General features: G+C 38.0%; 2 protein-coding genes and 1 long non-coding RNA gene across 6 annotated transcripts; 1 reads left to right on the top strand and 2 right to left on the bottom strand.

Moving 5' to 3' along the window:
• Window positions 1–4,116: 4,116 nt before the first annotated feature.
• On the bottom strand, window positions 4,117–7,237 carry LOC307005373. Its single transcript, XR_013799252.1, has 3 exons — window positions 7,103–7,237; window positions 6,055–6,194; window positions 4,117–5,933 (listed from the first exon to the last, which is right to left on the bottom strand). It is a non-coding gene; the product is annotated as an uncharacterized lncRNA (long non-coding RNA).
• Window positions 6,768–11,590, top strand: LOC307005344 (uncharacterized protein). Its single transcript, XM_079625403.1, has 9 exons — window positions 6,768–7,577; window positions 8,222–8,348; window positions 8,441–8,601; window positions 8,731–8,876; window positions 8,983–9,139; window positions 9,229–9,322; window positions 9,433–9,499; window positions 9,610–9,695; window positions 9,788–11,590. The coding sequence occupies exons 1-9, from the start codon at window positions 7,496–7,498 to the stop codon at window positions 10,806–10,808; spliced, it is 1,941 nt and encodes a 646-aa protein (XP_079481529.1). The 5' UTR covers window positions 6,768–7,495; the 3' UTR covers window positions 10,809–11,590.
• Window positions 11,591–12,289: 699 nt separating this feature from the next.
• On the bottom strand, window positions 12,290–26,225 carry LOC307005349 (UNC93-like protein MFSD11). 4 transcript variants are annotated; one of them, XM_079625418.1, is made up of 15 exons: window positions 25,992–26,207; window positions 24,567–24,636; window positions 24,316–24,478; window positions 22,734–22,789; window positions 21,764–21,871; window positions 21,598–21,677; window positions 21,033–21,129; window positions 18,989–19,047; window positions 18,649–18,793; window positions 16,779–16,828; window positions 16,572–16,637; window positions 16,353–16,478; window positions 16,044–16,218; window positions 14,974–15,109; window positions 12,290–13,247 (listed from the first exon to the last, which is right to left on the bottom strand). In XM_079625418.1, the coding sequence occupies exons 3-15, from the start codon at window positions 24,403–24,405 to the stop codon at window positions 13,095–13,097; spliced, it is 1,341 nt and encodes a 446-aa protein (XP_079481544.1). In that variant the 5' UTR covers window positions 24,406–24,478; window positions 24,567–24,636; window positions 25,992–26,207; the 3' UTR covers window positions 12,290–13,094. The 4 variants fall into 4 exon arrangements, with proteins under 4 accessions (XP_079481544.1, XP_079481545.1, XP_079481546.1 ...); XM_079625419.1 differs by lacking the exon at window positions 24,567–24,636 and having other exon boundaries at window positions 24,316–24,497; window positions 26,120–26,225; XM_079625420.1 differs by lacking the exon at window positions 24,567–24,636 and having other exon boundaries at window positions 26,120–26,169.
• Between the last annotated feature and the right edge of the window lie 1,191 nt (window positions 26,226–27,416).

The raw sequence follows: 27,416 nt of genomic DNA, 5'->3' as shown, positions 1-27,416 counted from the left end.
CGCGGCCGCCCGAAGGGTCCTCACCGCCGCGGCCGCCCGAAGGGTCCACACCGCCTGCACGTCCTGCTCCGCCCTGGCCGCCTGCACGTCCTGCTCCGCCCTGGCCGCCTGCACGTCCTGCTCCGCCCTGGCCGCCTGCACGTCCTGCTCCGCCCTGGCCGCCTGCACGTCCTGCTCCGCCCTGGCCGCCTGCACGTCCTGCTCCGCCCTGGCCGCCTGCACGTCCTGCTCCGCCCTGGCCGCCAGCAAGGCCTGCTCCGCCCTGGAGGCTTCCTGCTCCAGATCGGCCACCCCTTCATCAGCCTCCAGGGCGCCCACCCCCCCACCCCTTTGATGTTCTACGGCGCGAGGTCACGCCTTGTTGAAGGGGGGCGTTATGTCACAGTCTTCGTCTGCACCTCTGTCTTCGTCTGCACTACACTTCCCAGAATCCCTTGTGTCTTCACACCTGAACTCACTTCCTCAATCATCCACCTGTTCATCGTCCTCATCATCTGTGTCACCTGTCTTCACCTTGTTAGTGTTCGCTGGTATCTGTATTTAGTTTGCTTCTGTTCAGTCTGTCCTTGTCGGTCCTTGTTTATATGTTACGTTGTATTGAGTGTTACCCATCTGCCTGTACCAGTTGTGTGATTTATTATAGTAAAAGTTTGAATTGGAGCTTTGTGCCTCTGCCTGTCTTCACCCGCACCATACCCGTGACACACACGTTGTGGTCGTGTCTAGGTGCAGGTCCACCATCTGATCTGGATACGGCCCGGATCCGGCTGACTACATCACGCGCTGTGGTCGTGTCTAGGCGCAGGTCCACCATCTGTTCTGGAAACTGCCCGGATCCGGCTGACTACATCACGCGCTGTGGTCGTGTCTAGGCGCAGGTCCACCATCTGTTCTGGAAACTGCCCGGATCGGGCTGACTACATCACGCGCTGTGGTCGTGTCTAGGCGCAGGTCGACCATCTGATCTGGATACGGCCCGGATCCGGCTGACTACATCACGCGCTGTGGTCGTGTCTAGGCGCAGGTCCACCATCTGATCTGGATATGGCCCGGATCCGGCTGACTACATCACGCGCTGTGGTCGTGTCTAGGCGCAGGTCCACCATCTGTTCTGGATATGGCCCGTATCCGGCTGACTACATCACGCGCTGTGGTTGTGTCTAGGCGCAGGTCCACCATCTGATCTGGATACTGCCCGGATCCGGCTGACTACATCACGCGTTGTGTTCGTGTCTAGGTGCAGGTCCACCATCTGATCTGGATACTGCCCGGATCCGGCTGACTACATCACGCGTTGTGTTCGTGTCTAGGTGCAGGTCCACCATCTGATCTGGATACGGCCCATGTTATCTGTTCAACCAACAACCCAGAGATAAAAATATCCAATTTATGAATTTGCTTAAAAAAAGACTATGCAAATTAAACAACTGTGAAAATAAACCATGGTTTTACTTCAACAAAAAACAACAACAAAATAATCACAAATGAACCATGGTTTAGCTACATTAATAGGTGATCTGGAAATGCTAACTTTAGCCTGCTAGCATTGAAATCATACGATCCCACAGTTCCTGGAAATCGCTGTGCAAAGCCATGCCTCCTCAAAAACACATGAATGCACACAGACCAGAAGTGAGACGACCAGAGACAACGTTATTGGATAATGTGTCATTCACCGATGAGAAAACTATAACTTTCACTTTATAAATAATCAGGATAAAAATTACCCATTACGGTACTGATCCACTTGTCCGACATGACTGTCGCGTACCCGTTACGGTACTGATCCACTTGTCCGACACGACTGTCGCGTACCCGTTACGGTACTGATCCACTTGTCCGACACGACTGTCGCGTACCCGTTAAGGTACTGATTCACTTGTCCGACAGGACTGTCGCGTGGTGTCGCGATGCCTCCCCACATTTGTACGTTGATGGGCGTTCCTCTAATTTACCGCTATGGGCGTGGTTTTGAGCCAGCAGCCAGTCTTGAACAAAGGACCCGCGAGAGACCTCCCCACGTCTCCATGTGCTTGCTTCTATTGGATAGCCGCGTCGTGTTCAACGGAATTCATTTGATTAAAGATGGGCATCGGCCAGCTTTTTGACGCGTGACATTTTCTCAAATGAAGCACTGCCTTCCTGGAATGCTTTGTGGGCGCGTCAAAGTCGCTTGACGTCATATAGGAATATAGTGGAGTGCGGCTCGACAAAAGTGTCGCACGGACAAGTGGATCAGCGCCGTTACAATTCTACGTTGCTAAAATGTTGCGAGCACGTAGACAGCGACGTTGCCATAGCAGAAATGCAACGTGCCAGAGAGGTTGCCACAACGTAAATGTGTTTGCTGGGAAAACACGTATTTTATAATATGTGTTTTCCCAGCAAACACATTTACGTTGTGGCAACGTCTCTGGCACTTCCATTTCTTGCATATTATTGTCTGAGCTGTGTTCGATACCATTGTAATATACTTTGTAACCACACAGTTGAAAGTCGTAATAAAATGAGACGACGCGCAGTCAGCAAAGTTGCAGTGGAAAAAACCTCACAGTTCGAGCACCAAATACGCACGGGGACAGTGAGGATCAGCTTCAAGAGAGAGTGAGACAAAGAAATCTATCATGTAGCTTATCACATCATACGAAGTTTAAAACATTTAAATAGACATATCAAGTCGTAATATGAATATTAATCTTAGTTGATTAGGCTAGTTAGAGCTGGTTTGGTTGCTGAAAGACGGAGACGCACAGAGACGGCAATTAAGTTTGATTTGTGCTTTTTTCATTCATTCGTGTATGAAGGATGGAGGATGCCCCACCATTTTTTATCTTTTTTTGCTTCTGGTGCCATATGCCGGATGCATGATTGAATGAACATTTTATGGTCCTACGCCTTTCACTGACAATATTATAAAAATAAATGTATACCGCTTAACTTAGTGATTGCTATCAGGATATGATGAGACTTTCAACCACCATAACAAAAAAAAATCTGTAGAGAATCACCTATACTGCATCTTTAATGCTAGGCCTATGTAAAACTGTGATTAGTTATAATGGTAATCAATCCACCAATAAACCATTACATTTCTACTATAGTACACTTTTATTTATTCGCCTGCTAGGCTACTTACTAATTAACTAACTGTGCTAATTAACTGGATAGAACTAAACTAATTGACAGGTAAGGTCTAAAGATTTTCTTCTTCCTCTTCCTGTTCCTTTTTTATTTATTTATTTTCTTTTCGTTCATGTACGTCATGCACTTGCACTTTATGAATGAATGAATGTATAAACATTTATGTATGACTTGTGCAATAAATAAATAAATGCGGGCGGAGCCCCAATATCGACAGTCTAGTCCAGTGAGTCACTTGAGGAAGAGCGAGTAGCTAGGCTATTGTGTTCAGTAAAGCTCAAGCCGCCATCTAGACAAAATTCATGATGCAGATGCGATTAAGAAAGTATAGCCTATTGAAGACTATCATGCGTGGGGTTTCTGGCAGTTTTATGTGTCCGTGAGTGAAACCGTCCCAGATAGCAAAAATCATCTGGCCCAGATCTGGCCCAGACACTTCGTAAGTTCTGGGCCAGATCCGCGCAACGGACCCGGGCCGGTGTCTTTTGGCACAACGGGCCAATACCGGCACGGATCCGTTTCTTCCTCATCTGGACCAGAACTGGGCCAGCTCCGGATTTCTTTATGGAGATTTGGCCCGAATATGGGCCAGATCTGGTCCAGCTCTGTTTTGGATCTGGTCCAGAACCATGCCGGATCAGGGCCAGCTTATTTTGTATACAGTACACACACACACACACTCACTAGTAATATAAATATCTAGAATTTCAAGAATCTTCTCATATACATGATCTAATATCTTATGGTCTTATGCCACTAATATTATTTCTGTTAGGTTTTAACATGAAATGCTTGAAAGTTTAAAGTACTGATTTAGATGTAAAGACAATTACTGTATTGAACATTTTTTTACACTAAAATACCACCTGATAAACTAGTGTTAGCACTAACTCACAGCCACTACTTCACAATAATCATGCATTACAAAAAATAAATAAAAAATTGGACAGTAAATACGACGTATTCAAGGGCTTAATATTTTGATGCATCTTTTATTTAGCATATTAAAACAAATACACAAAACAATGCAAAACAGTGCCACTATGCATATAATTTTTGCATAAGTACTTAAAGTTTATATAAAACACTGATGTCTCTACTTGCCGTTAAAGGGCTAGTTCACATAAAAATGAAAACTCATCAATTACTCACCCTCATGTCGTTCCAAACCCGTAAGACTTTCGTTCATCTTTTGAACACAAATTAAGATCTTTTAATGAAATCTGAGGGATTTCTGACTCCCTCCATTGACAGCTACGCAACAGCCACTTTGATGCTTAAAAAGTTCATAAAGAGATCATAAAACCAATCCATATAAATCGAGTGGTTTAGTCCAAACTTTTCTGAAGAGACACGATCCCGTTATATGATGAACGGATTGAATTTGGGCTTGTATTTACATATAAACATTCATTAACTCACACATCAGTTGTGGTGAACGGAAGCTCAAGCATGTTCGCTTGACGTGCAAGAACTAATAAGGTTCTTTCTCGTGTTACGCAGCACGTTTGAGCTCTTGAGCTACAAGAGGTTTGTTGTCGCGTGTCAAGCAGGTTCGGTTGAGCTTCTGTTTATGTTCACTGATAAATGTTATTTGTGAATAAAGGCCTAAATGCAATCTGCTCATCATATAAAGCGATCGAGTCTCTTCAGAAAATATGGACTAAACCGCTCAATTCACATAGACTAGTTTTCAGATCTCTTTATGAACTTTTCAAGCATCAAAATAGTTGCATAGCTGTCAACAGAGGGGACAGAAATCTCTCAAATTACGTGAAAAGATCAAAAGATTCAGAAGATGAATGAAAGTATTACGGTTTTGGAATGACATGAGGGTAAATTATAGATAAACAGAATCTTCTTTTTTGGGTGAACTATCCCGCTCTACTCTATACTTGCATAATATGCACTAAGCTTAAAGGGATAATTTGCCCGAAAATGAAAATTTGCTGTTAATTTACAGGCATCTCTGTAATAAATTTATGAAGCTAAAATTTGGGCCACCCTAAATCCATCCAAGATCTAGGAGACTTTATCTTCAGTTGAACAGTAAAGAAGATTTTTAGCTGAAATTGTGGTCCATGATGATTCATATAATGCAAGTCAATGCCTACAGTCAGTTACAGAGTAAAAAAAAAAAAACTGTCACCTACATATTGGATGGCTTGAGGGGGAAGAAATTAACAGCAAATTTTCATTTTTCAGTGAACTTTCCCTTTAAAACAGTGAAACACAAATAGTTATACAATCTCAGAACTTTTCTCAATGTATATTTTAAAGAATATTTTTGAATGGGTATTCATGTGTAGTGACATAAGCCTCATGAATTTATTATTTATCCCCAAAAAATGTGGCATTGATCAAAGAGGCAGCAGAAATTATGCAAAGAAATGGAAAAAAATGCATACAAAACAATGGTAACACTTTACAATAAGGTTAATTAGTTAACATTAGTTAATGTATTAACTAACATGAACTAACGATGAGCATTTTGAACTAACAATTTGTTTGTGAAATATTTGTTACAGAATTTATTAATCTTTGTCAATGTTAGTTAACAAAAATACAGATATATAAAGATATTATAAAAATATATAACTAAGATTAATAAATACTGAAGTATTGTTCATTCTTAGTTCATGTTAACTAAGGTAACCAATGAACCTTATTGTAAAGTGTTGCCAAAATAGTTTTATAATGAACCGTAAACACATCAAGAACCAACCAGGACAGGTCGGAGGCCATGGTATTACAAACCACTTCATATGTGCTGTTTAATTCCCATGAGGCATCTAAAAAGGAAAACAAAAAGACCAAGAAGAAAGCTGTTATATCTTTATGTAAATGTCGCACTAAATAAATAATCCGACGGCTGTTTTGTACTGTACTGTGCTTCTTCTATCTGAAATTTACCTCAGTTAAGGCCTCTTTGGCTCTTGAACGTTCCTTCCGGACACCTTCACGGTCAAAGGCCGGATTAATTCAACGGATGCCGCAAGAATCTATTCCACTCTCTGCTGCACTGGTAGAAGACTGGTTTTTCCTAACAGCTCCTGTTGAGAAAAAAGAAGTGCAATAAACATCAACCTCCAACTAATGAGTTGCACCTCCAAGCTCCTGAGTACTGATTGATAGTTATTTTATAATGTAGATCAGTTAAGGGATAAACATCAATTATTTAAATATTAATTTACATTGATAAGAATCAGATATCACATGATCCTTCAGAAATCATTCTAATATGTTGATTTGGTACTCAGGTAACATTTCTTATTATTATCATCATTGTTGAATACATGGAAATGGTGATAATTTTTTTCATGATTGTTTGATAAATAGAAAGCTCAATGAACAGGATTTACTAAATATAAATCTTTTGTAACACTAGAAATGTCATTGACTGTCAATTTTGATCGATTTAAGACATCCTTGATGAATAAAAGTATTAATTTATCTCTTTTTTGATCTTACCACAAATGTTTGAATGGTATAACTTAGTTGTTTCCACAAAAATATGAAGCAGCACAACTGTTTTCAGTAACAGTAACTACAGTAACTAATGTATTGTTCATTGTTAGTTCATGGTGGCCTAATTAATATTAACTAATGTTAACAAATGAAACCTTAGTGTAGAGTGATGGACTGCGGGAGGCCTTAAGTTATCTAGTTTAAGCTAACGCTAGCCTTTCACTAACATAGCCGCAGTTAAAACTTACAACAGTAAAAATTAAAGCAGTAAAAATTAATCAATACATAATTACAATCGTCTGGATCTGGATCGTCTTCGTGTTAGCAATAGCATGCCATCTGATAACATAAGAGTTAGCTAACATTACGATTCATTCAATACCGATCTAAGGAGCAATAACTTCAAACCTTAAGTTTAAAATGTAACTAACGAGTACACAATATAAGAATTTAAATAATTAATAAAACAGTTTGACCACACTGTGTCCCTTACCGTGGTGAAGTGTTTGTTTGTAGTAGGATACCGAGTACCGACTGTGGCCTCTCCTAAACTCAAGGGGGAAAAAAACGTTTCGCGCGCTCGTTTCCACGGATACGGCCCGGATCTGTATTGCGACTGTTGTTCCCGCCCACTGAAACCGGTCCCGGGCTGGACCCGTTTTAGAGCAGTGAAACGGAGGTGACTGTGACGCGGATTTGCCGGTTTAAAGACGGATCCGGCTCGCAGTCACCTGCTATCTGGGGTATTCGTCTAAGTAGTTTTTTTGCAACGGGGCAACAAACTGTGACATAAGGTATTAAAACGTAAGAGATCGGTTTTTGCTTTTTTCTTTGTTTTTTTGTTTTATCTCGCAAGACTGGACATGTATGAGAATATAATTGTGTTATGAACTGGACGGACACAATGTTTACTTCAGTTCTTCTGAGTCAGATTGTCCTCACACTGCTCTGCCAAGCACTTTGTTATGGTAAGGTAGCCTAAGCTTTTCATTTTTGTATAGAACTAGTTTATTAAGCAGTCTAATTCCAAAACGTTCTTGTACATAAGTTTGAGAACCAGTTTGAGTTTTAGACCATCGAGGTGATGACAAAGTGAGTTGTCCGACTCGTCACTTTCTGACAGGCATTTAAAGGGCTGGGTGTTTGAGGGATAAGACTTGGTCCAGTTGCATAGCCATTATGTTAAGACTGTGTCTTAAGAACTAGTATGACCAACTAGCAGTCAGGGGTCTAATCAGTTTTTGGTATCAAATTAGACTAATCTACTTTTTTTATGTAACTGACTTCAAAAAGTTATGAAAGGTCTTAAAGAAAAAAAATGTGATGACTAACTTGTAAGACTGGTCTAGCAGTTTATGCAACGCCAACGGTCCTAGGGTTAAGGTTAGAATGAGTTTAGCACTTAGTTGTGATGGTTAGGGTTAAGGGGCTCGGGATTGGATTAGCCTATTGTCCTCACAAAGATAGCCATAAAACCTTGTGTTTGTTTGTCACTATCACAATTGTGTCAAATCTATAGCTAGGCCTATATAGGCTACATTGTAATTTTCCTCTCCTCAAAATCATTTGGCACATTAATCCTTTTTATTTTCAATCTCTAAAATCTCCGTAGAACCCACAGAGAATGACTTGGAGTGTTTCAATGACTATGAGACAGAAATGAAGTGCAGTTTCTGGTTTGACGGCCTCATAAGTTGCTCTGGATACAAACTCAACATCACACAGACTGTAGTAGATACGTATGTATTTGTTCAATTTCTCTATAAATATAACTAAAATTATTTACTGTTCATTTAGCAATCAACTGACACTATTAACTCTTATATTGCAGGTTAGAAAAATATACATGCATCTTTGAGAGAAGTCATTACAGTGCCAACTGTGAATGCAAAATTAAAGTCCAAGATTTTGTTGTATCAGAGATATTCTCTACTACACTTCTGAACGGAACAGATGTTTTATTAAGCAAAACATTTGAGACACAGGACTTCAGTGAGTATAATTGGTGTCTAAATGTTCTTGTTAGACTTTTCCCATTTCTTTTAAATATTCTGAAATAAATAAAGTGTTATCTGGCCTTTTCTGACACATTTACAAATATGTGATTTTAATTTTCTGCAGTCAAACCAAAAACTCCAGCCTTATCAGTGCAGAAGACTGAAAATGGAGATTTTAATGTAACTTGGGATGACAAGTATGAGAAGAGGTATTTTGCACGAGGTTTGGAAATACATCTGACCTACAAGATTGAAAGAGGAGATGAAACCGTAAGGAATATGATACATAGATGATATTAAATGAATTCATGCATATTCACATATAGATGTATCATAAATAAATAAATAAAATAAAATAAACACTTTGTCCATACAGATGTCCAGGACTGTGTCAAACTCCCTGGGATTCTTTGAGATTGTGGGCAGAAGTCTCCAGCCAAACACCAACTACATTCTGACAGCAAGAATGAGCACAGGCTATAACGAACACAAGATATTGAGTGACCAGAGCGCACCAGTTGAGTTCACCAGCTGTAAGTCAATGTGTTTTGATCTCAGAATGATTACTGCGTGTGTTATAATGCTCTTTAATAATCCTGATCAATCGATATGTGCTCCACAGCCTCATCTCCAAATGAATTACTCAGAACGATGGTTCCGCCTCTATGTGTTGTTTTGATCATCATCATTGGTTCTATCTTCATGTGTGTTTTGAGGTGAGATCTCCGTTTTGTTTCTCGCCATCAATCTACATTTAGCATTTTTGCTTTTCCTTTGTGCATCCTTGACAAATTTAGTTCTGACACACTTTACTTCCTCGTTACAGGATGAAGATGAATTGGTGGGACAATATCTCCAAGCCAAAAATAGACGCCAATCTTGGAGAAGAGAAGGTTGGAGAAAGATAAAAAATCATGCAATAGCCATCTATAATAATAATATTACATCATTTATGCATACCAAACTTTTTTCTTACCCTTATTTTTTTATTTTTGTTTAATAGGGTCGTATTTTGCCTGCTTCTTTTACGAACTTATCCTCAATCCATGTTGAGATTCCAAAACTGGACTTTCAAGAGGAAAAGAAATTGTAAGGTTTCTCAAAAACTTCAGAAACACATGACAGACTAGCATCTGTGTAATTCTGATTAATAATGCCTCAACATGTTTGTCTCTCTACAGGATCTACGCATCATCAGTTGATACAAACAATGAGAAAAGTTCCCGCAGTGTTGAGTCAGCGGCAGGCGATTATGGCCAGGCTGGTTTTGATTCTGGTAATGGCAAGGAGAAATGCAGTTCGGTCAACGTCCCATTACGTATCGAACATGCCCTGCGGGAGGATTTAAAGTTCTTGAACCTTCCCAACATACCCAGCAATCAGCAAGTCAAGAGTGCTGATGACAAACGCAACGATGGTCGTCCAGAAACTATGGTCCTCCAGAAAGCGCAACCATTCAAACGGAGACACGGGCAACTGCCCAGGCACACCAGTTTTCAGAAACGTGTTGTAAGATCGGCCAATGATGATCCTTCCGTCCAGGATCAGCTGATCTGTAATCAATCCTATCAATCTGACAAGAGGGACATTTTTAGCTGTAAACAATCCTTTATGAGTGCTGATACAAACAATGAGAAAAGTTCCCGCAGTGTTGAGTCAGCGGCAGGCGATTATGGCCAGGCTGGTTTTGATTCTGGTAATGGCAAGGAGAAATGCAGTTCGGTCAACGTCCCATTACGTGTCGAACATGCCCTGCGGGAGGATTTAAACTTCTTGAACCTTCCCAACATACCCAGCAATCAGCAAGTCAAGAGTGCTGATGACAAACGCAACGATGGTCGTCCAGAAACTATGGTCCTCCTGAAAACGCAACCATTCAAACCGAGATACGGGCTCAGGCTCACCAGTTTTCAGAAACGTGTTGTAAGATCGGCCAATGATGATCCTTCCGTCCAGGATCAGCTGATCTGTAATCAATCCTATCAATCTGACATTTTTAGCTGTAAACAATCCTTAATGAGTGCTGATATCAGCAAGAGCCAGTTGTACGTTCTCACTAATGATGCTTTTGAAGACGAATATCAGTCCTTCAACTGTGTCGTGAATCCGGATTTTTGTATGAACCGTTCAAATGATGTTGATTCTGATGAAAAGTTCATTGTGAAAAATCTCATCACTAGTAATCCTCCTGTTTGTCCATAATGGCAGCGTCACACCAAGTGATGGTGGGTATCAGGCTTTTGAAAGCTTAACAAAGAGCACAGGAGGACAGTGGAGCACGAGTATCAGAACTGAACAAACACTTAATGAATGTGGAGCGCTGAAATTCCCCCACAGCACCGGCCAAGATCCCACATCATCAGAGCAGCAAAGTTTATGGCCCTCTAATTTGCCTGTTCCACCCATTATTGAAATAGATACTTCATATCAGTCTTTTTAGCTGCGCTGTATGAATCCACATGAATCATCATTGAAACTATGACCAGTAATAACTATCTTTAAGTACCAATTCTTTGTTTAGACTCCAAATGTTAAACTTTCAACAATAAGAGGCCGCACAGTGTCTTAAGTGCTTGAAAAGGTCATGTATTACCATTTTCACATGATTTTGAATGATTGTATTGTTTGACGCACAATGTCTTTGACATTAGCGAATGTTAATCAGTGTACATTTTAAATGCAATATATGATTATTACCATTTGTCTATAAAAGGAAATTGTATTTTTCCATTGTTTTATTTTTGCTACAAAAACAAGTACAAATTACATTTAGGTGTGGATGACACTCTAAATATAATATATACTTTATATTTTTGTTTGTTATAGCATTTTTGTCATGAATGCCCCTAGCCTCACTTATCAGCGATGATAGAACATTTTATTTTTATTAGCATCTGCCATTGATTACTTTTAACCAGCAACCCAGGCGCATCAAAACTTCAGAAAATGAAAGAAAAAAAATAAATATTCAACTTTTTTTCACAAAGTGAAAGGCTTCATCTTCACAATACTTTTTTTTTCAGGCAGAGTTAATAAGCAAAAGTCTCAATTCATAATTGTGAGATTCAGTGACGTAGTAATAATTACTAAATTATGAGCACTGAAACTAAAATGTTGGCACAAATAATAAAGACTTATAGGTAATATAAATATACTACAACCTAATGGTCAGTGAATATGACCATGTAAATAGAAATAAATAAACACATGAACACATTTAGTTTTTCTTTATTGAAATGTTAAAAACATCAAATGAGCCAAAAAGGTTAGAATGTTTCATGTTGATTGTCAATTGACAAATTAAAAACTTCAGAATTTTGTCTGATTGAGACCAACTAAAACAAATCCTTTCAATATGACACATGAATTATTGCATATCTAATGAAATGTAGGCTGATTGGCTAGTGTGTAGTAAATACATGAAGTAATAACATTCAAACATTTTAGTAAACAATGCACATTTTGTGGAACAAACAATACACCTGTAAATATAACATACATTACTTTATAAACAACACAATATTGGTTTACAACAAACAGCACATCTGTGTCACAAGAAGACATGTATGCATGTATATATATATATATATATATATATATATATATATATATGTGTGTGTGTGTGTGTGTGTGTGTGTGTGTGTGTGTGTGTGTGTGTGTGTGTGTGTGTGTGTGTGTGTGTGTGTGTGTGTGTGTGTGTGTGTGTGTGTGTCAAGAAGACTTGTGTATTTAAGACCTATGTATAAAGATTCTTATTTAAACCTGTTCTGTCTGTCTTGTGACAAAGTCTTCAGGTCAATGGTCACATAACTATGGATAATACTTTCATTATCTGAACCAGCTTATCTGGTATGGTTTCCTGGTAACGACTGCACAGTTAAAGTAAAAAAGTTTCACAATAAAGAAGAACAGAGTGTATATACAGTGTACAATCATTATAGAGAATAAATTGGATTGACATGTCATACAGTAGGACCCTGAGAGAAATGCTTTCTTAACTAAACTGAAATGATACAGCTCCTCTTTGTGTGGCATTTCAATATATATATTTTAAAAGGTGCGCTCATTATTTTTTCCTCATTATGTTTTTGTTTTACACATAATACGCATCACCTCATGAGGGCGGCAAAGCTGAAATTGCATGAGCAGTTGAATACTAGTTTTTAGCTAGAAACAGAAACTTAATGTAATCTCATTTGAAGTATAATTTTACCATAATACAATTCCATTACAGATTTGGGATTTCGCAATGCAATTCTAACAAACAATATTTTATCAAAGCATGTACATAGAGAAATGAAAAGTAATAATATTAATTCCCTATGTATTTTAAGGTCCCAAAACTAAAAAAAAAAAAAACACACAAAAGGCACCTTCTCATAAATCCCGAGTAGTGCTTTATACTAAGAATTCAATCTTAATTACAACAAACAAATAGTGCAAGTAGTACAAATGCTTACTGAAATGTGTCCTGGTTGAGGCTCCGATCTAAAACTCCTGTGTATCAGCTGACATATTCTGCGTCCTCTCCACCATGAAGAAACACAGCGTTCCTATGAAGCCCATGATGACCATGACGAGGAGCTGCCACTTCAGCAGTATATAACCACTGTAGAAGAACGCCACAGCTGCAAAAATAGACTGAGAGAGAAACATGCATTTTATACTTCATTAAGAAATATAAGGCATATATCCACCTAAATTATGGGATAAATAGATTTTAAATGAAGTGCAATCCCCCATTTTAATGTCTAAACTCTAATCAACCAGCATTACTCAAATGCTCAGAATACCACTGATTCATCAGACTACCATACAATCATATCAAGTACCACCTTCCATGCAAGTAGAATGACGGCTATGCATTAGTCTAATGATTAGATGCGCAAAAATACATACAGTAGATGCACAAACATATGTGTGTGTAAATTTGATTGGATTCATGTTTTTTTTATATAAATTCACACACACAGATTTGGAGTTTGTAAGGTTTTTAAATGTTTTTTGAAAGAATGTTCACCAAGGTTGAATTTATTTGATTAAAAAATACAGTAAAAACAGTAATATATTGTTAATTATTAGAACAATATTATAAAAATGGTTTTCTATGAAGATCCCTTGATCTTCTGTAATCCGTTCCTGTGATATCAAAGCTGAATTTTCAGCATCATTACTCCAGTCTTCGATGTCACATGATCCTTCAGAAATCACTCTAATATGCTGATTTGATGCTCAAGAAACATTTTGTATTATTATCAATGTTAAAAACAGCTGTGATACATTTTTTTCTGGATTCTTTGACGCATAGAAAGCTGGAAAAAAAACAGCATTTATTTGAAATATACTTTACTGTCACTTTTGATCAATTTAATGTGTCCTTGCTGAATAAAACAATTAATTTATTGAAAAAAATAATAATCATACTGACCCCAGATTTTTTGAACGACAAGTGTATTTTCATAGTTTATATTGCCCCATATGGTCTATGCAAAACTGCAAACTGGCCTGTGTCTTCTTTGAGTCAATAGCAGACTTGTTTATATGAATCTTAGGCCCTGTTTTCACCTGGTATTAAGATGCGTTTTGGTCTATCGGCACACATGTAGATGAGGGAGACACATTCCCTTTGACACCCGGGGTTTTAATCCATCTCTTTTGTCCACTTTCAACCTCTTCTGTCCTGATTTCTTCGATGGAAGGGTCTATGGGCAGTAAATATATGGGCTTTTTCAGATCTTTTAATCTAATGGACAAAATAAGTTAGCCCAATTTACATATGAACGCACCCGGACACAACGGAAAAAACATACGGAGAGCATTACCTTTCGTTTCTGCTCTGAAAGCCGCGAAACCGTGCAGAACGCTGTGAGTGTGTGTTAGAAATCAGGAATGGTGAGAGAACCTTGTGCTTGGTAAGCTTTTTGCTTTCCAACTAAACTTGGGTATACAACCGACAAAGTTTACATCCCGCCTGGCTAGTGCGCTGTGGTAACTCCAGACCAACAACTGTGCAAAGAAATGTTGCACATAGAAAACGTCTCTCTTTATTGCTTTTCTGTTATCTTCCATTCTCACATGCTTAACCCGCACTCGACAGCACGGCACCCCAGGGAAACTCCTTTTCTTAAAGGGGAAGTACAACACTACACGCGCTTCCCATATGTTTACGCATTAGGTCAGTCGGTGGAGAGTACACATGAGCGTTTGCAATCCGAATGCGTTTTCGACTACGTCTGGAAGTGGTCGAAAGTAGACAAGCTCAAAACTTTTTACACCTGTATTTAGCCTCGTCCACTTCTGATCCGATCGACCAAAATTCATCTTAATACTGTGTAAACAGTGTTGAATACATGCAAAATGTCTTTACCTGTATGAATTTAAATATAGCAAAGGCTGGTGCACTCTGCTCGGCATACGCCCGTCCCAGAATGCTGTAGAGTTGAGTGTTGAAACAGCTGTCCCCAAGACCCAGCAAGAAGCTGCACAGCAGGGCTATTGACACGCTACAAGAGTGAATAAAGTTCACCATCAACAATGCAACACTGCACTATTTAGGAAACAAAATGTAGCTCAGCAGACAATCTAAAGCAGCTTAAATTGCATTCAAGGTATCCATTTTTATCAGTTCATTCATTCAGTGGAAATCAAACCCATGTCCTTGGCCACTGCTTTATTTTGTAGGTTTCACGTATGCATTCTTCCCCTCCCCAAACAAGTTCAGCGACAAACTTTGCCCACCAGCCAATTCTTAAGATTTCATTGGTCATGTCAATCACAGTGCTGATTGCCTTCACAATACCAAATGATAACCCCGCCCTGACCCAGTAGTTCTCAAACTTTTATGGTCATGTCCCCATTTAAACTTGTTAAAAAGTCTGGATCCCCACACCTTACCTTACCTCACCTCTGAATTTTACAAAAAATGTAAAGATTGTTTCAAAACCCTCTGGTGCAGTAAACAAATCCAAAAAAAATCTTAATGGTTCAAAACTTATTAAAGGTTTTCAAACTCCCTATGGACATCACTTTTACTTCATAAAAAGTTAACTGTTTTGTCGATAAAGTTAATAAGTTAACTTTATGGAAATAATTTGGAAAGGTTTAATAGTCCTCAAAATTACCACATTGGAAACAAATGGAAGCGAATTTCATCTAGTCTAAACTTTTAATACTGTGCCCATTCAAAATCTTCCTGAAAGTCAACGGTCTGACGAAGGAGGTTTTAGAGGAATTGGCGTCCTGGTCTGCTATAAAAGGCAGAGAGCCAACCGCCATTCAGACACTCAAACACTATTTCCACAGCTGTTTTTCATGCCGTGCACTGCAGTACACCCCACACTTTGAGAACCACTGCCCAAACCTTATCTTTCACCCTAACCTTAACCAATGAAACTGGCTGCAGGGCATGATTTGCACTTATATTACATATTGTTATACCTTGGTGCCAGATATGGCGTATGCTGTGAGCTTGTTTGAAAAACCACAGGTGCATCATCTGGTATGTTGAGGAATATCAGGTAGAAGGCCACAAAGTGCACAACCATCCCTAAGAAGACAACTGAAGTGCGTCTGAAACGGTTATTTTTCAATACAAGTCCAAACAATCCTCCCCCTGCAGACAAAAGACAACATCTAATCAAGCTTCAGTCTTATAAAAGTATCTGCCTAGCTTGCCATTGGATAACCATAATACCAAAATGCAATGGTAATCAAAGTAGATGTATCTTCATACTGAAAGTGACTTACCAATTATTTCTCCGATTCCCACCACAATGCCTGAAATGCCGATTAAGCCTTTTGCTGCATCACCAAAGTAAGTCGTAGCTCCAATGCAGGTTCCATAAACGCCACTGTAAAATGACAGCTCCAAACCTACAATGAGACAACATGAATCAAAACATTTTCATCATTCTCAAATGCTCAAATTCTCAAATTAATGGATGTTTCCTTTGGTGATGTCTTTACCACTGTATGCCATGCAGAAACTTAATAACATTATGGTTTTTGTTTTCAAGAGTTCCACAATCGTCTCTAAAAGAAAACAGACAAAAAAATGATAATAATAATAACTGATGAACCACTACAAAAATAGCCCAATTTGAAAATAATTATTTGAATAATTATTTAATGAAACAAATAGGGAATTAAAGAAATTAAGCCATATGAACTTACTAAACTCTGTTTTAGCTTCCGTCACAGCAGATGTTGCTCTTTGTGTATATCTAAAATAACATTACACAACAAAATAGATAAGCTTCCAATGAAAAAGAAAAACAATACGTATCACCATCGTTTTTTGTGTTTTATAGTTTTTTTTGTCTATTGTTTGTGTTTATAGCTGGGGTTATCATGGAGACACATCATTTCCAGTTATTACTGCAAATGAAAAAAATATATATCATTTTTTGTATGTTTTGTTAAAATGAGGAATATCATAACGTCGCTGTCCGATGAAAACCGCGTATGTCCATTTTGCCTATTTTGAGATTTTTCGACGAATAGAATGTCCAGGTTCATTTCCGTATACAGTATGCTTCACATATCTAAATGACCCATGAAAAGTTGTGAAATCATGTCTTCTGATTTTCACGTATCTCCATTTGGTGTCAAAGCTGTCAATCACGCCGCGTATCTCCCACCCTGTGGAGGCATCTCGCCGCACCGGTCTCGTGAAGTTTCATCTTAAACCGGTGATTTATACAGGAGTTATAGGCTAATGATAATAAATATGTCTGAAAAAATAACGAGGCATTTTAATTGTTTATTAATAAACTGTTGTTTTCTAAATCAGTCTCGGCTAAAAACATATCTCCATCTCCGCTGTTAAGCGGATGCGCCTTTAGAGAGAAATGCACCTTTCATACGGATTACATAATCAGAAGGTATTAGCTTTCGATTCGAATTTGTTCGTTTTAAAGTGGACATTTTTTCAAGCTTTAGCCTATATAGGCTATATTTTGTTTCAGTTCTCGCGCTCTAGTTCACGGAGATCATGCGCGCCTGATTGTTTTATTTTATTTTACAAAAGCACAACGTTTTCTTGTTATTGTGAGTTTACACAAATAAAAGTAGTTGCGAATAATGTATTATTATTTTCTGTATGACCAGAAATGATAGAGTATTTTAAGTTGTTTTCACTGTTGATAGGAAAATGCAAGTGTTCGCGTCCGCGCCTCCGTGCCATGCAGTGCGCGCTCCACACTCCTCACAAACCCTTTGATATGCGTCAAAATCTTGTTTATTTGTGATAATCTTAGCCCTGTATTATTATGGTCTAAACCGTATTATGAATGACATTTGATGAATTGCTTTGTTCATTTTTTGGAAAAAAGCGTCTTCTAAATAGCCTAATAAGTGTTAAAATAATGATGATAATTATTATTATTATTTGTGTACACGGACCCCAAAAGTCAGGTGACTGTAAATGTGCAAAAACTGTTTCCATTGCAGTTTTGCGAAATATTCACTTTCTGGCCGGTGAAATACTGCATTATAATGGTATTGGCATTCTAAAGGTATTTTAAGAGGTAAAAAGTAGACATTTAATAAACTGAGCGTATTTAATAAACTGAGACGTAGGCTATTTAATAAACTGAGCGTAGCCTATTCATCTGTCAATATGAAACGCGACTTGGCCATTCTAATTAATGATCGGAAGAACACATATCGACCACCGTTACTGTAAAATATGCACGTATGTCCATTTAAACTAAATTTTGGTCAAATGTGGATTATATCATTACACTGGCAAGAATATGGTTATATTTAAAGATGCCGTACCAAGTATGACAACGCTACGTTCAACTGCTTTTGAAATTACGGTGTTTTTTTCACTTCCTGAAAAGTATCCGTTTTGGACATACGTGAGTTTCATCAGGCAGCGACGATAATATTAATATGTACCATATTATTGTGGTGGGTACATTGAAAAAATATGAGCAGGGCAAGTATTAATCTTAATATCTGGCCAGAATTCTTATTGTTCGATCTGTGAAAGAGATCATTCATAATTACGGTTCACTTAATGAAAGAATTAACTTACATTAATCTTGCCGATAACAGAGACTGACCCTCCTCTTCAGACAGAGCCTCTTCCAGCTGACAGACCTTCCTCAAGGCAAGAAAACTAAGTGTCCCGAGTGCTGAGATAACCAGCAGAGCCGTAAACATGATCTTTCTGTCTTTATCTGCAATAGAGTGATAGAAACAAATACAAAAAATGTATTAACGTGAAATTTTTTTTATATCTAAATTTAAATCTAATTTTGAAATATTGTCATTTGAGAGTAAGTAAATAGACAGGTTATATTGTGTTTAGTAGTGATTAAATAAGTGCTGATTAGCATAAACAAAAGAATGAACACAATCAAATATGATGTTACCTGAAATTTCAGTTTTTCCTTTCCAATCAAAATAAACGTATAGATTGCCAAACAACATACTGGAAAGAAAACACACATTTTTATATAGGTAATCCAATTTCATATCCGTAATACAATTGGTATTACTGATTTGGTTAGTATGTTTGCATAACTCCTCTAATATGGCTTTCTTTCTTCAGTTAACACAAAAGGCAGTGGTGTGCACAGACCTCCGAGGGGCAGGGGCAAAATTGGGAATTCCAAAAGATTCCTCTGGTCCTAGGCCAGTCTTTGATCGCTAGTTTAACATGTCCGATTAATGACCATTGCGATCAAATTTGACCTCAGATGAAATTATCAGAAGATTTGATGCACGGTCCTGTAGTGTGACTTCTCCCATGATAACCGTCAAATCAAAAACCAATACAAGCACAGAACCTGATGACGCAATTAGTGAGACAACAACAAACCAACACTTGCTCCACACACACCCTTTAGTTTTCTTTTCAAGAAAAGCTATGATCAAAATTAATGCAAGAGATTGTTTTTGTTTGCTCGCCACCATTTCAATCCCCAGTCACTGAACGTGTCAAGGCTTGATGATGTGAAACCACAGACGGGTTTTCTTGCGTGCGTCTGTTTTTAACGCGTCTTGACTGCCGTACAGTCTGACATTAATGACGACTGAGATCCACCAGTACGACATGGCTTACAGCAGGGATTAAGTTTATACAATCTGACAAGCAACAGTCGTAAAGGACTATTATAAATTGTGCAGTGTGCACCCGGCTTAAAGGGACAATGTGTAGTTTAAGTATTTTATTAACTAAAATCAATGTCTTTATTCATAAATATGTCCTCAATGGTGTACAATTACCTCTCCAAATGATCCGACTTATCCTCGTACACGAAGAATTTCGTATCTTTATTTACATGGGACAGGCAACTCCACGGAGGCTTCCATGTCGTTCCTCCATCTTGTAAAACTATAATAGCAGAGAGGGACAAAAAGCACTAGGCTACCTCAACGCGTTTCCTTAACGTGCTTTCGTCCAGAGCCAGCGTCACGAGACTGACACCAGCTGAAGCGGACAATGAGAGAGGCGTAATGCGTGTCACTGCCCCGGTAAATTTGAAAGGTTGCACTGCACGGTATTTCATAATTCAGGATCATACTTATGCCGAGCCACAGGAGAAATGCCAAAATTGAATTTAAAATGAAACGTGACCGGCGAATTCAAAAACCGAGGGTAAATAACGGGATAGCTTTACCCAGTTGGAAAGGGCTAATGAAGGAGGAAGACTTTGAAAGGGACTCTGAAGTTGCCTGCTTTCTTCTCGACGGGTAAGTCAATGTTACGGTCTAAATTACAAGCTTTTTTTTCATTGCTTGGTTGTGTAATTCATTATATAGGCAGCATAACAATAGAACATGTAACGTATAGTTAAACTCGACGAAGGGCTATTGTTGTCATAGCTTCTTGGTACATAACGGCTAACGTAGTTGCAACACGCATTTGAAAAAGCGAGGAGAGCACTATTCGTTTGAATGCAAAATACAATTTCACTGCTAGATGGGAGTAATTCCTACACACTGTCCCTTTAAGTTGTGGGAACAAATTGTTAATTTGTGGCCACGAAATACATATTTTTACATATTTTAGAACACTATCTAAAACATATACTTTGCTAAGCCACATTATTTTGAATTTGTTGTGCCTGTGTTGTTAGTAGATTACCCACACCTGATTATCATCATCAACTCTCCTAATTTGCGCTGCTCCTGGAGATTGCGTTGGTCATAATGGAAATGAGCTGCGTCTGTGTTCATTCATTTGTAGAACTTTACCCACAGAACTTTACACTCCTATCAGTGCTTTAATGGGATTTCGGTTTCACGATAATTTGCCGTTTAGTGAATCTGGCCTTTAATATGCCATATTAGTTTACTGTTGATAATCACAGCTGATAAAGGCTAATATGTTAGTGTGAAAATGATCATTTTTGGACAACTGTGAATCAGGCTGAGCTCTCTGTTATCGTTTGCTGCTGTCTCTTCTGGTACCTGCACTGCAGTAAAGCCCAAAACAATCCTGTGTTCCTGTTGATGGTGGAAGCATCCGAGTTCTCGACCAGAAAGTGCCCTTGGGCTGTCCAAAGCACTGTGGATAGAAAAAAAGCAGGTTGCATTATATTAAATTGGATTGTATTTAAATGAATTGAGAGCTAATATGAGCCGTTTTGCACTACTTCATTATAAATATCCTCTTAACAAATTAATAATTAAAACCTTTAACTATCATTTAAACTATCACCTTTGATTCATTTTGAATGATTGATTGACAAGTGTTACAAAAAAATGCAAGTATACTTCCTTTTATGGCAGAAATGGCCTCTACCTTTGCTTGGGCATTACAAAATATAGAATCTCTTCTGCTGTAGAAGTATGTACTGTGCATAAAAAGACTAACCAGACAGGCTGAGAAAATGAATGCTAGGTCAACGCATAAATAATGTTCCAGTCAATTATCAGCTTTTTGCCAAAAGCATTTATTTTCTTTATAAACATATATGCCGGTATATATGAAATACACAATGTATGTGATTGTGTGTTATAAATATGTACTTACTGGCTGCTCCAATGCCAATTACCACTGATGTAAAATAAAAGGACCATGTGGATGGAATAATGAATACAGCTATATAACCACTGAAAAACACACAGAAGTAAACAATACAGACAACTGTTGCACAATGACTTCATAATGTACAGTCACAAAAATATCTGATACTTGCCTATAAAGAATTCCACTGAAGAACATTGTAAACCGTGGTCCAATTATTGCAACGATAGTGGGAGCTAACACATTACAGAAGGAAAAAACTCCATATATTATTCCAAGGCTGTGAAAAAAAAAGGAAGATTTTATATATCAGAGTTTATTTTGCTCTTAAATTAAGTTCTTAATGTTTTGTGCAGCCAGCACAATGTGTTTCTGACATTGGAAAATGTGACATTTTAGCCTCTACTCTTATAATAAATCATAATTAAACCTTAAGTGCTGCATGATCTCTCATGCATTTGTTAGTAACAATTACAAACTCCAGCAGTGTTCAACTCACTAAAATTGAAAATATTTGCGTAATGCCAACCTACAGTGACCTTTTCAACCACTTTGAATGTTTTCTCTTGGTTCAGCTCAGTCAGTATGAATTAATTTTGATATATAAGTCGCACCTGACCTGACTATAAGTCGCAGGACCAGCAAAACTATGAAAAAAAGTGCGACTTATAGTTCGGAAAATATGGTAGTACTCAATTCAACAGTTTTTGCGAAATTACTAGGTTGACACCAGACCCTTCTCAGTTGTAAAATGGGTCTGGGGAAGGTTCATTCACAGCCCATTTCCAAAGGGGCGTCACCAACGGACGTCGCTCAAATGCCTCTGGGCGCAATTGGATAGACCTAAAACCAATCAGGGCGATCGTCATCATGTAAAACCCGCCTCAACGTTTGTGATTGGTGCCTCGATTTGGAAACATTGGAAATGGGCTTGAATGGGCTCTTGGCCAGACGGACTTGCAGAGCAAATCTCAAATTTGCCGGAAGTTCGTCAGGGATTTCCCAGGCTAACAGATTACTGAAATTCTGGTACAGTGACAACCGTTAAATTAGACTGAAACAAAGATGCTTTACAGTGAATTTAGGCTATATGTCCATCATAAATATAAAAAAGGGTGTAGGACTGAAGGAATAAATCTTACCTGTGATACCCACTTCCAGTGAAGTTCGTGCCATTTAAGCTTTTCACCACTGTTTGCTAAAAGGAAATAAATAAACAAATAAATGTCTTGCTGTTCACATAAATAGTCAAAATAGTATACAAAGGAATTTTTAAACATTGTATTTTTTATATTTAAAGGTTCTCTAAGCGATTCTGGGTGACGTCACTTCTTGTTGACGGCGTTCGAACTATTGCCAAACAAAACGGAGGCTAGCTAGACCCTCCCTCATCCTCATCCGCGCACTAACAACCCAAACCCAAACCCCACCCCCAAATCCTTCTTGTCGGTTATTGGCTGGAACACTGTTTGTTATGTTGTGGTGCGGGTTAGCCCTGTTTGTTTTTGTTGCTGTTTGTGGAGCCTGGGGTGTCTACAGAGACCGCGTTTTTTTAGAGTGTGTTCAGGAGACAGACAGCTAGCGGATAGTGAGGAGATGTTTGCTGTATGTGACAAAAAAATGTTTGACCTAAAAAATGCGTGACATCGCTTAGAGCACCTTTAATATAGTCTGTCTGTCAATCAATTGTCACGGTTTGAGGTTATTTGTTGATGTTTGAGTTGTATATTTTTTTATCTGTTTCTCTGTTCTGTTCATGTTTGAATGTCCTTGTTAATCTTCTAGTCTTTTAATTGGTTAATTTCTCCTCTCCTCTAATAACTAACTGATTGAGTTTATGTCCACGTGTGTATAGTTGATTTACCCTCTCTTGTTTGTTGTGTATTTAAGCCCAGTATTAATTCATGTTCAGTTGTCTGTCGTCGTCTGTGTACCGTTGCTATTTCCTGGTTGTTCAGTTCTTGTTTTTGAATTTCTAAGATTCCTGAGCATTTCTGTTAGTTTGCGTTAGTTTTAATAAAGACTGCTGCACTAAGATCCAGTTTCATCTATGCTGCGACCAGGACAGTGACAAAGTAATAAAAACAGCATGTATTAAAAAAATACAACTTTAAAATAGTTGTAGGCTACATGAAGCATCATTGTGAATATTTTAAATATGGTTCATTTGCACTAGAACTTCCAACACATATGGAATGTTTGTTTAATCTCAAATATGCAAGGCATCCTTTTTCATGTTACATAGGCTAGAGTTTGTGGGGTTTCTGTGTGGAGTGACTGTGGTTAACATAAGTCCACCTTGACATTTGAATTTGTTCCTCCCATTAGTCATGCAGGATAACTCATTGACTGATGGGGGAAATCAAAAACACGAGATGCGCCTGACCCGGATTTAACTCAACAATGGACTGATAGTTTTCAGTTTTATTGAATGTCGTTTATTCAGAATATAAAATACTGAAATAAAGCTGAAACCATGCCTTACAAAAATTATTAGGCTACTTCAGTACAACTGTGATAGAAAGATTGTCTGAAGGACAATATAGTCGTAAAATAAATAGTATGAGCTGTATTTTAGTAGACACTATTGCTAAACTACATTTTACAGCTAAAATTTACATACAGCAAATTTTTTGGTTTTAACACAGTTAAAGCATGTATTTGTAGGATCATACATCTTAAACTATAGATAATATCATGCAGTATGAATGCAAGATAACTTACTTCGATATTACCACAAGTGGTGAAGGCTGTAAAAATGAACAAAAATCCTATTCCCAAAACAACAACATTATATGTCCTAATGTCCGCCATCCTCGCCTCATTTAAATCCTCGTGTAAGATGTCAGCGTTTCAGTCAGTGATTCTTGGTCCATGTGAATAAAAACTACATCCAGGAAAACAAACTGTTAGGGGGGTGAAACAGAAGTTGAGTACTTGGTAATCTACTGCATGTTACAGTATTATTGCATTACCTCTATAATACAAGTTCGTGGTCACAGAAGTGCCCGCGCCTCGTGACCCTCAAGAATGAGATGAAAGTTGCTGGAAGGCAAAATCCATGTGATAATTTCCGTGGCAACTACTTCACAATGATTTGCTATAATATATTAGCCTATATGTAAGTGAATACCGAACTGTTGATTCAAGATGACCTTAACGTTATACATTTTCGTTGCATCGTTAAGTTAACTTGATACATTTTCAGTGTAATATCATTAAGGGCGACCAGTTATTCTAGGTTAGCTACAGCATTGTGCTAGTTAAACAGTCTGTCTGTTAATAACACTGCATCATTGCAGAGTATGGGGAGGCTGCAGACCTGGAGCCGGTAGATATAGGACCCAAACAGTTTTACGCCCCTGGCAGTTTTACGCCCCTGTTGTTCCTGATGCGTCCAGTAGGGGGAGACTGTACAGCGACACGTTTTAATGTTTTAATCTTTATGTTTATGTAACATCTTTATGTTTTAATCTTTTTTTAAATTAATTAATTAATTTATTTTGTATTGCAAATGAAAGGATACAGACATTAACAGTGAGAAGAGGAAAAAAAAAAAAACAAGAGGGGTATACGGACATCAAAAGAGATTGAATTAGGCTACACAAATCAATACAATATTACATTTTGTCAATAAAAAAATGAAAGGTTCTTTACAACAGACTCAAGGATATTATTTGTTTTAGAAACCTTTGATTTTAAAGGTTTTGCCATTGGATGGTTCTGTCTTTATGCATATGAAACTTGCCCAGAATTTACCAAAAAGTTCAGGACGATCTGGCTTAAATTTATCTTACCACGTAGGCTATGTAGGACACTGTTTTGTAGCTGTATGACGACCAATAGAGAATAGTACAGCAGATATTAAATCGAGGATGATTACACGGTACTGTATGTCTAATGGTCTAAATATGGTTAATATCTAAATGTAACTTTATATAAATTCACAACAACATATTTCACTTAGTCTCCATATAAAAACATACGGTGAATAGGCCTATAACTGCAGTAGGTCATATCATTACTGTCATAACACGTAGTTGATCCAACTATGTGTATTTTTAATTTTTCAATTCACAAAAACAAAAGTCTTCTGTAGGCTGAGTGAAGAGAGTGAACACCGACTGAATATCTGCATCTATTTTTCTATTTTAATCCGTGCAGATCTACACTGTAGCGTTTATATTTAAATGAACAAAAAACACAAAATTGTCAAGTCTATGGACGGGTTATTAATGTGTAAGCGTCGATTTAATGATGTTATTTCGCAGTATATCTCCCTACTGGACGCACCAGGAACAACAGGGGCGTAAAACTGCCAGGGGCGTAAAACTGTTTGGGTCCTATATCTACCGGCTCCAGGTCTGCAGCCTCCCCATATAGTCATTGCAATAACTTACCCGAATTCACAGACTGTAAACTTTACTGTAAACACGAAGTTGCTGCTGCATAACTTAAGTCACGCGAGATCTATAAAACCAGCAGCGATTGACTGTATAGAATAGAATCTTGTGAATAGAATGTTCACCAGTAATTATTAGTTCCGTTGACTTGTTTACATATTTCTTTCAACGGTTGTAGATTGTGTAAGCGCTGAGAGATCACCAACCCCTCAAGGTAAGGTTACGTTTACGCGTAGATTATCAGTAGATCTATAAGCACTATCCACACCACACAGGCACAGCGCATGTCAATCACGATTATTTGGAAATCATCGAACGTTAACAGGCTACGTCACATCTGGAATAGTCGTTATATTATTTTCTTTTTCTTTTTTTCATTTCAAACTTTACAGACAAAAAGACAATAAAAAATATTCAAAGAGGGTTACATGAAAATGTAAGATTACAGAATAACACTGTCTTGCATTATCTTATTCGACATCAATCTTTCTTAAAAACATTTTTTTTTAATATAAATATATATTAGGCCTGTGTGTGTGCGTGTGTGTGTGTGTGTGTGTGTGTGTGTGTGTGTGTGTGTGTGTGTGTGTGTGTGTGTGTTTGTGTGTGTGTGTGTGTGTGTGTGTGTGTGTGTGTGTGTGTGTGTGTGTGTGTGTGTGTGTGTGTGTGTGTTTGTGTGTGTGTGTGTGTGTGTGTGTTTGTGTGTGTGTGTGTGTGTGTGTGTGTGTGTGTGTGTGTGTGTGTGTGTGTGTGTGTGTGTGTGTGTGTGTGTGTGTGTGTGTGTGAAAGAGAGAAAGCGACCATAGTGCTCTCTTCTTTATAGCCTTTTATCATGTCACATTTTAGTAATCATCATAAAATCGGTATAATTCGAAAGCTTACGAACTCAACTTCCGTTTTGAAATCGGTTGCGTTACCATGGAAATAGTTCTCTAAATTATTTTAGGGGCTCCTCCCCTAAGTGGGCGGTGACAGGTTTCATATTACAACATTTTATTTTAACTACTTTAATAACCTTTTCTTATCTTGACGAAACGCATATCGTCGGAAATGTCTCAAGTCTCAAGGTTCCATATTTTGTGATAGAAGTGACATTTTGACAGAAATGTATTAATTTGCTACAGGATGATTCATTTAAAAAAAACACAATGGCTTTTTGGTACAGCGCTTAAACAAAATGTAGAGTTTAAAAAAACAAGTTGTAAAATATATATTTTAGCCTGTATAAAATTAAACAAATATTTAGTACAGTACATTTGATGTACAGAACTTTTCATACTTTAATTTTTTGAAGTGCTTTCACTTCAGCAATAATCAGCTGAGGTCTATATTCCAAAAAAAATTATGTTTGCATAGAGCATTTTTACGTCTATTCTCAAAAAGGAGCGTGACAGTTAAGGGGTTAATGTGAAAAAGAAAAAC

Source organism: Phoxinus phoxinus (assembly GCF_949152265.1).
Source record: "Phoxinus phoxinus genome assembly, chromosome: 1".
Taxonomy (NCBI): domain Eukaryota; kingdom Metazoa; phylum Chordata; class Actinopteri; order Cypriniformes; family Leuciscidae; genus Phoxinus; species Phoxinus phoxinus.
Note: the sequence above shows the minus strand (reverse complement) of the source record. Positions and strands in the feature narration are given on the sequence as shown.